Source organism: Thalassophryne amazonica, chromosome 18, assembly GCF_902500255.1.
Source record: "Thalassophryne amazonica chromosome 18, fThaAma1.1, whole genome shotgun sequence".
Classification (NCBI taxonomy): Eukaryota; Metazoa; Chordata; class Actinopteri; order Batrachoidiformes; family Batrachoididae; genus Thalassophryne; species Thalassophryne amazonica.
The window spans coordinates 5,474,754-5,486,988 of NC_047120.1; the positions used below are offsets into that span (position 1 = coordinate 5,474,754).

Here is a 12,235-nt window from a genome sequence, read left to right on the forward strand (position 1 = left end):
TGCAAAATGTGACAATATGATGGGAACTTAGAACAAAAATGTAAAGTTGTATGTTCACATTTCATGCGTATTTAATATTTACAAACCTGAAAAGTAAATATAAAGTCACATGAAAAAAACTGAGAGCTTGTTGAAAAAAATCAGAGGTTGTACTTTCTAATGTTCATTGGTAGAAAATATTAAAACACCTACAAGAAAAAAAAATCACATTGTGTAGATTGACACTTACATAAAATGACAACTGCAAACTCATAATCCAAAATGTTCTTGGATTTATTTTGGACTTGAGTCCCTTTTCCAGTAAACCATGTATTCAGAAGGTATTTGACCTTCTTTTATCCCACAGAGGCAAATGAAGCGTGTGAGTTTTGGTTTGGTGGTGAGGTGGAGGGAACCTTCTTGTGTATGCAGGAATTTTTTTCTCGTTCAAAAGTGCATCAGTCGCTAGCAGCCAGCCTTAGAGTGAATGCATGTACTGAGCACCTGTCAGATTTTCATTTGCTGTAACATGATGGAACAACTTGACAAAAGATATTGCATCAAATTTTGCCAAAGGCTTGGTGATACCCAAGCAGAAATTAATCACAAGATTCACCAGCCTTCTGGTGATGATGCCATGAGCACATCGCAAATAAAAGAGTAGTCTAACCCCTTCAAAAATGGATGCACATTAGAAGAAGGGCCTTTACTTTCTGTGTACATACATAAAACAAAATTTGTCCTCTGCATTTAAACACTCTAATGACAGACACAATCCAACCACGAGGAGCAGTGAGCAGCCACAGTCCAGTGCCAAGGGACCAACTCCAAGTGTAGAGATGCTGCTTTGGTCAGGGGCAGAGAAAGGAGCAGTCACTAAACAAGCATGTTTTTTGATTGTGGGAGGAATCCCACTCAGACACAGGGAACATGCAAACACCACACAGAAAGGACCAAACATTTTGATTGAAGACATTCTTAATGTGACCTAACACATCTGAATAGGTTTCTTAATAGTACGTGTTGACGAGTGATATTCGTGATTTTCGTGGAGCATGTTTTTGACTGTCAAAAAATCTTCCACGAATGTCACGCACCACCCTCATTTTGCCTCATGTCCTGGAAGCCACAACTGAATGTGTTGATCCATCTTGATTAGTGATGATCCTTAACAGAGTGTGACAGCGTTCTTCTCTGACGTGCGCACAATTAAACCCTGCTGCACCACAGTTTCATTGCTGCAGTATGCTGAAGAAGGACAGTCACGCCAAGTCAGCTAAAAGTTTGGTTCCACCGCTCCTCAGCGCGCTCCTGCAGATGTTCCACCTGCTTCATGTGCCTGATGTTTGGGAAAATGAGCAAGACAAGAGCTGCGTGGAGCCACACATCTGGCTCTCTCCATCTCCTCCTCCCCTCTGTGCCACTCCATGGCACAGAGCCCAACTAAACATGCAGTCACAAAGTTCTGCTGTGGATTCATCTAGATTTTGAGGAGCGAACTGGAGCGATCTGAATTGTTCAGCAACTGACGGTTGGATGAATATGGGAGTGTGTGTGGAGACAACTCGCCTCATTCACAACGTGACAGAACTTAACGATGCACAACAGCACGCAACTTGACCATGCGTAATAGTTCCTGATAATTCTCCAGCAACACGTGCCATTAATCATAATGGTGGTAACAGGTTGCAGCAGTTCTTGAGGACACCTGCCCCAAATCATCACATTCGTGTTCAGCGGCCTAGAATGTATACATTGTGGCATTCGTGACTTGCCGTCATTATGTGTAAACACAGCTTAAAGAGTGTCAGCAAAATTGCCAAAGCTGCTAATGGTGGAGCAGAAGCAACTACATCAGGAAGTCTCTTAGGACGTGCTGGAATGTGTAAACAGTGACTCTGACTTCCTGAACCCCATCATCACCAGTGATGAGACATGGGTTTAAGGGTATGACCGGAAAACCAAATTTCAGTTATCACAATGGAAATATCCAACATCACCAAGCCCAAAGAAAGCATGGCAGGTGAACAGCAATGTCAAAGTCATGTTGATCATTTTCGTTGACTCCCGTGGGGTTTCTGTGATCATTTATCAGGCTCCCTACTCTCCAGACATTACTCATTCTGATTTTCGTCTATTCCCCAAGATCAAAATGACATTAAACTGGACACAATTTTAGTCACAGGAAGACATCATACAGAACGCGACAGATCAGTTGGACACCATTCCAAAGAGGCTTTCCAGAAATACTTCCAACAACTCACAGAACTGCTGGGATAAGTGTGTGCAGTCCCTACTTGGAAGGGGATTAGGATTTCAGACCTCCAGGTGAGTAATTGTATTTTTTGCGGCCAAAAGTAGGATACTTTTTGAATCCATCTCGTACAACCACAAAAGAAACACTTTCAACTTGTAGGGTGTGTGTGTATGTATAGCAGCAGTAGTAGTACATACATGACCCGCAATGTCTCCACCCTCCACAAAGACCGGGCATGGCTCGACACTGGTCCACCCTCGTAGTGCAGTGTCCTAAGCGTAAATACAATACACATGTGCACAGTTCCAAGTAGTGTGTGATTTATAAGAAAAATTTGCATTCAGAGGTATGAACACTTTTATGGTTTTTGTTTTGTTTTGTTTTTTACATCATTTCTACTTTTTGTTCATACTTTTTGTAGGAATCTTATGCACTTTTCTAAAAATTAGGTTGCTTCTGGTGTGCAGCTGACTTCCTTGCATTCCAGCATTTTGAGAACTGTGTGTGTGTGTGTCACTGTGGGGGAGAATTGCACTCTGATGTAAATTAACACAGTGCGTAATCTTGTAAGAGAAAGAACACAGTATCAGGACTGAGTCTACACCTGATTTTGTGTAAGATGCTCAATTCATATACAAGTATTAGTCCCAACTGTTCCTTGTGCACTGAGTAAGAAAACTTTAAAACAAAAACAAATATCTTTGCTCAGTCTTGGTGTGTCTAGAAGACAATGAGTCATTTTTTCAATGGTGCACAAACACAATGGAACATGGTAATATCAAGGAATTGTCGATTTTATATTGGAAAAAAAGGGACTTGGGCCTTCTCTCATCTGTCCTCAACCAACTTCTTTGCCTTGATGTTCAGCTGGCATGATGACATTTTTTGGAAGTTCAAAGGTTTAATGAAGACAATCAGAGTGTCATCAGTGCAGATGCTGCAGATGAAATCTAAGGAGCAGATAAAAGTGAAGTTACCTTCTCTGTTCCTCCCCCTGTCCCCCAGATGGGACAGTCAAACACTCGTCCATGTGTCCATGAAGGAGGCGCAGGACATCCCCTCCTATAAGGTAACCTACAGAAAGACATCAATATTTGTGGTCAAGTCCCACAGACAGCGATGGACACACCATCTACTGTCCATCTAAACTACTGACCAGCAACACAAAGAGGACCACCTACTCTGTACGGAGAGAGACAAATCAGGATGATGATATACAAAGACGAACGTGATGGCGAGGATCTCCATAAAACAGGACTCTAAGGGATTGTCTTATAATGATTTCCTCTTTACAATTAGCTATATGTTAGTTAGAGAATATGAATATTTTTGATGAACATTCATTGCAGCATATTAGAAAATCAAAAATGACAACCAAAAAAAAGGGCTGAACTTGTTTTGCCTTTTATGTCAATATCAGATGAAGGGCTTACATTGGGTAACAGGTATGTCCATCTTTATTTGAAACAACGCCATTTTTTATTTGGAAAGAGCCTGTCCTCAATTAGAAAGAGTCCATTTTGAGGGGACTCACACTGAGCAGGTTTTCTGTGTTTACGGTGCAGGGTTCTTCCCTGGGTTCAACTTTGTCTTTGTGTTCTCTCTCACGACTCTGACTCTGGTTGCTATGTTATTTCCTCCTTCCCAGTGAACATGTGTTTCTCTGTGTTTTCTTTCCCACAGTACAAAGAGCAATGTGCGGGTGGTTCTCTGAGGTCTCGCCCTGGTTTCCTCTGTGTTGGTTCATTCCCACAGAACAAGGAACAGTCTGCAGGTCTCTCCATTGTTTCCTCTGTTCTGGTTCATTCCCACAGAACAAGGAACAATGTGCAGGTCTCTCCCTTGTTTCCTCTGTGCTGGTTCATTCCCACAGACCAAGGAACAATGTGCAGGTCTCTCCATTGTATCCTCTGTGCTAGTTCATTCCCACAGAACAAGGAACAATGTGCAGGTCTCTCCATTGTTTCCTCTGTGCTGGTTAATTCCCACTGAACAAGGAACAATGTGCAGGTTTCTCTCTTGTTTCATTTTGTGTTAGTTAATTCCCGCAGAACATGGAACAATGTGCAGGTTTCTCCCGTTTCCTCTGAGCTGGTTAATTCCCACAGCACAAGGAGCAATGTGCAAATATCAACAGCACTCCAGTTTTTCATCAAGGAGTTCCCAATAAGATACTCAGACATCCTAATCAAGCAGACTGAAAAAAAGAGGACAAAGTCAAAGAAAGTACCTTGTGCTGCTTCACTTCCAGAACAGATGGGAGCCACACTCCACAGAGTCTGCTGAAACGCTGCATCCACATGGAGACTCCCATCACCATAGGACAGGTGCTGTAAGCCAATACGACATTCAGTAACACACACAAAACACGAACTTCAGTCATACACACCAAAAAGGAGATTCAGTTATACAAAAAATACAAGCTTCAAAACATGAGTTTCAGTAAAACACATAAAACGTGATATTCAGGAACACACAAAACACAAGCTTCAGTGACAGACACCAAACATGAGCTTTGGTAACACACGCCAAACAGGAGATTTAGTAACACACAGCAAATATTAGATTTAGTAACACACAACAAAAAAGCTTCAAAAATACACACCAAATATTATATTCAGTAATGCACACCAAACACGAGCTTCATGAACACACACTAAGCATGAGATTCTGAAACACACACCAAACACGAGCTTCCAGAACATACACCAAACACAAGCTTCAGGAACACACAATGAACATGAGATTCTGAAACACACACCAAACACAAGATTCAGTAATACACACCAAACATGAGCTTCAGTAAAACACAAAACATGAGCTTTAGTAACACACACCAACCACAAGATTCAATAAAAGACACCAAATACTGAGCTTCAGTAACACACAAAACACAGGATTCAATAACACACAAAATACGAGCTTCAGGAACACACAAAACAAAATTCAGTAACACACACCAAATATTAGTTTCAGTAACACACACCAAACATGAGCTTCAGTAACACACACCAAAGATTACATTCAGTAACACACACCAAACACGAGCTTCAGTACCACACACATAACACGAGCTTCAGTAACACACACCAAACATGAGATTCAGTAACACACACATAACACAAGCTTCAGTAACACACACCAAACATGAGATTCAGTAACACACACATAACACGAGCTTCAGTAACACACACCAAAGATTACATTCAGTAACACACACCAAACACGAGCTTAAGTAACACACACTAAACATGGGATTCTGAAACACACACCAAAAACGAGCATAAGTAAAACACAAAACATGAGATTTAGTAACACACACCAACCATGGGAATCAGTAAAAGACAAAAAACATGAGCTTCAGTAAAACACACAAGACATGATATTCAGGAACACACAAAACACAAGTTTCAGTGACACACACCAAATATTAGTTTCAGTAACACACACCAAACACAAGCTTCATTAACACACACCAAACACAAGCTCCAGTAACACACACTAAACATGAGATTCAGTTGCTTCAGTGACACACCAAACATGAGCTTCAGAAACATGCACCAAACATGAGATTCCATAACACACACCAAACATGAGATTCAGTAATACTCACAAAATACAAGCTTCAGTAACACACACCAAACATGAGATTCAGCAATACTCACAAAATACAAGCTTCAGTAACACACACCAAACGTGAGATTCAGCAATACTCACAAAATACAAGCTTCAGTAACACACACCAAACAGGAGATTCAGGAACACACAAAACACAAGCTTCAGTGACACACACCAAACAGGAGATTCAAATGCTTCAGTGACACACCAAACACAAGATTCAGAAAGACACAAAACACAAACTTCAGTGACACACAAAACAATGAGCTTCGGTCACACACACCAAACAGGAGATTCAGTAACACACACAAAATATTACATTCAGTAGCACACACCAAACAGGAGATTCAGATGCTTCAGTGACACACCAAACACAAGATTTAGAAAGACACAAAACAAAAACTTCAGTGACACACAAAACAATGAGCTTCGGTCGCAGACACCAAACACGAGCTTCATTAACACACACATAACACGAGCTTGAGTAACACACACTAAACATGAGTTTCAGTTATACACACCAAACAGGAGATTTATTAACAGAGAACAGGAACACACAAAACACAAGTCACAGTGACAGACACAAAACATGAGCTTTGGTAACACACACCAAACAGGAGATTCAGGAACATACACCAAACACGAGCTTCAGGAACACACAATAAACATGAGATTCTGAAACACACACCAAACACGAGCATCAGTAACACACACCGAATATTAGATTCAGTAATACAGACCAAACACAAGCTTAATGAACAGACATATAACACGAGCTTCAGTAACACACACTAAACATGAGATTCTGAAACACACACCAAACACAGGATTAAGTAACACACACCAAACACGAGCTTCAGTAAAACACAAAACATGAGCTTTACTAACACACACCAACCATGAGATTCAGTAAAAGACACCAAATACTGATTCAGTAACACACAAAACACGAGCCTCAGTAACACACAAAACACGAGCTTCAGGAACACACAAAACGAAATTCAGTAACACACACCAAATATTAGATTCAGTAATACACACCAAATACGAGCTTCATGAACACACACACATAACACGAGCTTCAGTAACACACACCAAACACGAGCTTCAGTAACACACACCAAACATGAGCTTCAGTAACACACACCAAACATGAGCTTCAGTAACACACACCAAACACAAGCTTCAGTAACACACATCAAGCGTGAGCTTCAGTAACACACACCAAGCACAAGTTTCAGGAACACACACCAAACAAGAGCTTTAGTAATACACACCAAACATGAGCTTCAGTCACACACACAAAACACAAGATTCAGTAACACAGCCCAAATGCCGGCTTCAGTAACACACACAAAACACAAGCTTCAGTAACACACATCAAGCATGAGCTTCAGTAACAGACATCAAGCACGAGATTCAGGAACACACACACCAAACAAAAGCTTCAGTTAACACACGCCCAACACTTCATTCAGTGACCCACAACATGACATTCAGTGAGTCACATCTAACACAACATTCAGTGCCCCACAACACAACACAACATGAGACTGTTCAGGCTAAAGGCAAAGACTAAGCCTAAATGCAGTCCAACCACCAAGAAGACAATGGTGAAAATGGATTCATTGTGACAGTAATTCCATCATGCAGGGCAGGACATGAAGCTCTGAGACTGGCTCTGAACTGAAGGATGAACAAAATAACCAGACCTGCAAATATGACGAGTTGTTATGAGCAATGAAGCAGCTGAGGGATCACCGGGTCAAATTAAAGAGTTGATGAGCTTGGAGGAGGCAGGAAAAACAAACAGGTTCCAGTAACAACATGAACACCAAGAACGAAACAAAATGAATCAGCAAAGACACATCAGGACAGACGTGTGAGTGATGATGGACAGGTGAGTGATTGTGAATGGAGCACAGGTGTGTAAAACTGGGATAAGAGAGAAATACCATATGTGTTGCATCATAATCTAAATCAGTGGTTCTTAACCTGGTCCTCAAGTACCACCAACCCTACACGTTCCCCATGTCTTCCTGACCTGCCCCAAGCTGCTAACAGATAATGAGATAATCAGCTTCTGGCAGAGCAACGAGTCATGGGAAATGTGTAGGTTAGGTGGTACTTGAGGACCGGGTTGAGAACCACTGATGTACGTAGATATTTGTGCAAGTAAAAAGGACTAGTGACCTCAAATACTTGGCAAGAACTGATCATTGATTCTTTAAGATGATCATACTCTCCAAAATAATCATCATTCACTGTTAAGTAACAAACAGTAAAATCACATGACAGATGAGAACAATCTGTCAGACGTGTCTCTCAAAGTTCCCCTCTAGTTTCTACAAACTAAAGGGGATACCACAAAGTGGCTGTGAGCACCTGAAGCAGATGTTCACTGTTCGGACCATCAACAGTAAAATACACCTGTAATTTACAAAGGGCATAATTACTCTCTAATGTGGGCTTTGGATAAAGTTGGCAGACGGCAGTCTGCCAACCTTTAGGGCCCCTTCCCACATAACACGATTGAGGCAAAATGGCGCATGAAGGAGGAGTCAAATGCCACTCGTAAAAATTCTGAGCTGCCTCAAATGCCTCGTACAGCTGTTGCGACAACTATTTGCTCACACTCGCAGAATGTGCCCATTGGACTCCATTCGCTCATCCGACTCCTCTCTCAGCAGGTGTCTGCCGAGAGAGGAGTCGCACATGAACATCTCACACTGCTCGTTGGACACTTTGAAAAGGTGGGGCTATTTGCGCTCCCAGTATGAGAGTAGACAGCAGGCGACCACATTCAAGCTGTTTCTGAAAATTGTCTAAGTGCCCCATGAGTGTGCCGAACACTCCCCCCCCCCCCCCCCCCCCCCCCACACACACACACACACTCCATGAATCCAACATTGTCAGCTGAGGCTGAGGGCCCTGGAGTCCGCTGTCCAGTGCGGTGCACTGCTGAAACAACTGATTGCAACTCAGCTGGTGAATACTGCACAGCCAGCATCTGAGCGTGCGGCACGGTGTGGAATTAATGAGCTGGCCGGGCAGGCTGATGTTACTTCCACCATGTAAATTGTAACTTACATGACAGACAGAAAGAGTGGAGATTAAATAACACAAATAAGGTTAAAGGCATGAACTCATTCATTTGTGATTGCTTTGCTCATACGCTTTGCTGTGGACATACAGCGCCTGTCAGCTGACCGGCGACTGTCAGCTGGACGTAACTGTGCATGCAAGGTGTTACATTACAAACACAGACATCAGACAGATGCAGGACACAAACACATAATAATACATACATAAACTAAAAATCACAGAATGAAGGTACAGAGAGTGAGCCTTTTTTCTGTCAGCTGCCGAGGTCCACAGATAAAGGTGGGCGTGTCCCCTTGCAGCATGTAGCTGTTCAGATATCTGTGCTCACAAGTCACAGCTGGGGAACACCTGTAGTGACTTGTAGGATATGACATCACATAACTACACCGTGAAGCGCGGACATCGGCATGCTGTCCTCATGTGGAAATAAATTAAAGCACATATTGTTTCAGCTGACTGCCGTCTCAGCGCACCAAAACACTGGTGAATATCGTGCCATGCAGGAAATCACCCCACGGGACACCCCTGCAAGGAGTATGTCACTGCGGGATTTCCCCACATTGCAGTAATTACACATATCACATTAGCAGCGGCTCACTGCGCGCTGGACATGCCATGCTGGCTGATGTGTACACAATGAGAGAGCCCGGCTCTTCATGAGACAGGAGCCCGGCTCTTCATGAGACAGGAGCTGGCTAGCTATTCATGAGACGAGCTCATTGGGTAATTCATGTAAGACATAAATAGGAAAACAGTAATCCACGTCATTTTATTACTTCCTAGTGTAGGTGTAGGCGGAGGCTAAATCCACTCTTTATAACAGGAATTAAGTTTTATAAATTGTGGTGTTTTTTACTGTTTTCACTGCTGTGTGCATGACTTTCCACGTGCTCACACTGTGTTCATGTGCAGGATCACAAATGTGCACGAAACCGTCGCCATGGTGTTGTGTATGCCTGTCCGACCGTGTGTCCCTCCCGACAGCAGGTGGAATGTTTTGCGGTTTCCCATTTCATTTGTTGACTTTCTTCTGGTTTCTGCATCTTTCGCCCAATGTCGTGTTATGTGTGAAGGGGCCCTTAACTGGGTCTAATCCGGCTTTTTGTCACACCTTATAATAACATCCCAACTGAGGAACACACATCACCTTCTCCTCAGAGGGAAAAGAGATGAGGCAAAGAAAGAAGGATGACAGAAGAAAAAAAGGACTTCAGAGGAGACAAACACACTGACCAGGTATCGTTCAGAGGAAACGCTGACGAGGATGACATCATCTCCAACTCGAACCTTCTCTCCCTCTGAACGCTGCTTAGAAGCAGGATGGATCGTCCACCAACACGCCTCGCCTAAACAAACACAAACAAACATAAACACAAGGTCCACACATCTGGAAACATACACACAAACCCTCTGTCACCATGTGATTGTTGACTGTTTTTTTACTACCTGTAAAGTACAAACATAAATCAGAAAACACTTGGACAGTTTAGAAAATGAAAATGAAAACTCCCTGCAGTCACTGGGACACTGAACTCTTTTATTTCAGACACTATGGATCAATGCTATTTGCAGCTGGTCTGCTCTGTGTCAGCCTGATCAAATCAGATCTCAGAAGTTAAGCAGTGCAGTACCTGGTTAGTACTTGGATGGGAAACCTCTTTGGAACACCCGCAGCTGTGTGTTTCTCCGGGTTACACTGGAGTTGCATCAGGAGGTGCATTCGGTGTAAAGCTTGTGTCAAATGCAGTGGTGGGCAAAGCTAACCAAAAGGTTAGCTTTGATAACAGCTACTCAGCGAACTGAAAAGTTATGTTTTATGAAGCTAAACCGATGAGCCACCGAAAAAATTATCGGAAGCTACAGCTAATGGTAACTTTTATTATTATAGGGTATGTCATTTTGCCAGCTTCTGATTGGCCCATTCGCCACTTTCTGAGCTGTACCTCATGCCAAGTTGACCACTGGTGAAGCCGAGTTGACCGGTGGGGGAGTCGAGTTAACCGCTGGTGGAGCCGAGTACACCTCACGTGCAGCGTACTGCTAGTCAATCGAGTGACGCTATCGATAACGACCAATCGGATAACGCGATACAACGCCTACTTTGGCCCGCGTCGAGCTGCGTTGTGTGCCGTCATTACGACGCCATGTACACAATGCAGTAAAAACTAAGGGCACAGAAAAAAAAAAAAAAAAAAAAACGCTGCTGGCTGCAGCCTCGGTTTTCTCTCACAAATGTGTTTAAATACAGTCCATAAAAGTCCTACTCACAGACTGATTGACAGGACATGTCCACATCAAGTATAACTCCAGACAACTCCACTCACAGACGGTTCGTTCGCGCGTGTGGCCTCGGTGAACCCCATCCTGACCAGGTCTGCATAATCACGGGTACACCTCATCAAAAGTCTATAACTGTATAGTATTGTCTCCAGTACACTTGCAACTACAAACAATCTAATCCAATCCACTTTATTTATATAGCACATTTAACAACAAAAATGTTCCAAAGTGCTGCACATACAATAGAATCATGATAGATAAAACCCCAGTAGTCAAAAATTAAAAATAAGAAAATTAACAATAAAATTATCTAAAATGTGCAAGATAAATAAATAAATAAATACATACAGCATACAAAAGATAAAACCAATAAAATCTACCAAAATAAAAACAAAACCAATAAAACAGAGGACCACACAACCCACTCAGTGTTAAAAACCAGAGAATAAAAGTGGGTCTTCAGACGAGACTTAAAACACTCCACTGTGGGGGCTGTTCGGACATGGAGAGGCAGAGTGTTCCAAAATCTGGGGCTGCAAACTAGACAAGCTAATTTTGAGTTTTAATACCGTGATCGCTTCTGGTAGCATCAAAGACGACCACAGACCCAAACAATGAGTCAGCACTTCTATCTTTGAGTGTCCTGCCCACTGCTGAAAGCTCCTGTTTATTACATATTTTTTAGCAGTGAAGCAGTTGAGAGAAGCTAAGCTCAACTCTACAGACACAAAAAACAAGTCATTATTCCTTAATAGAATATAGCAGTGCCACCGTGAGGCAGAGGTCTTGGAAAATAAAGCACTTTTGACTTATGGTTTTAATTTTTTAAAACAAATTAATCCGGACAGAAGAACTCCATTAATGTCAATTCTGTAATTTGTACAATGTTAAAATATAACACATGTCTTTTAATTTTAAATAATGCACTAATTCTGAAGTTTTGTAACAAACACAGACAGATGCCAAAGGAATTATGGGTAAAATGAGCCTAAGCTA

The 12,235-nt window shown here is 42.2% G+C and overlaps 1 protein-coding gene across 3 annotated transcripts in view; it reads right to left on the bottom strand.

Annotated features, from left to right (window-relative positions):
• Positions 1 to 12,235, bottom strand: part of ryr2a (ryanodine receptor 2a (cardiac)) — a 723,597-nt gene that overhangs the window by 608,499 nt on the left and 102,863 nt on the right. For all 3 annotated transcript variants that reach the window (XM_034193918.1, XM_034193917.1, XM_034193919.1), the window contains exons 6-9: positions 10,193 to 10,305; positions 4,467 to 4,566; positions 3,214 to 3,310; positions 2,434 to 2,508 (exon numbers count right to left, since the gene is read on the bottom strand). In XM_034193918.1, coding sequence (XP_034049809.1) covers positions 2,434 to 2,508; positions 3,214 to 3,310; positions 4,467 to 4,566; positions 10,193 to 10,305 — 385 coding nt within the window. The remainder of the gene's footprint in view (positions 1 to 2,433; positions 2,509 to 3,213; positions 3,311 to 4,466; positions 4,567 to 10,192; positions 10,306 to 12,235) is intronic.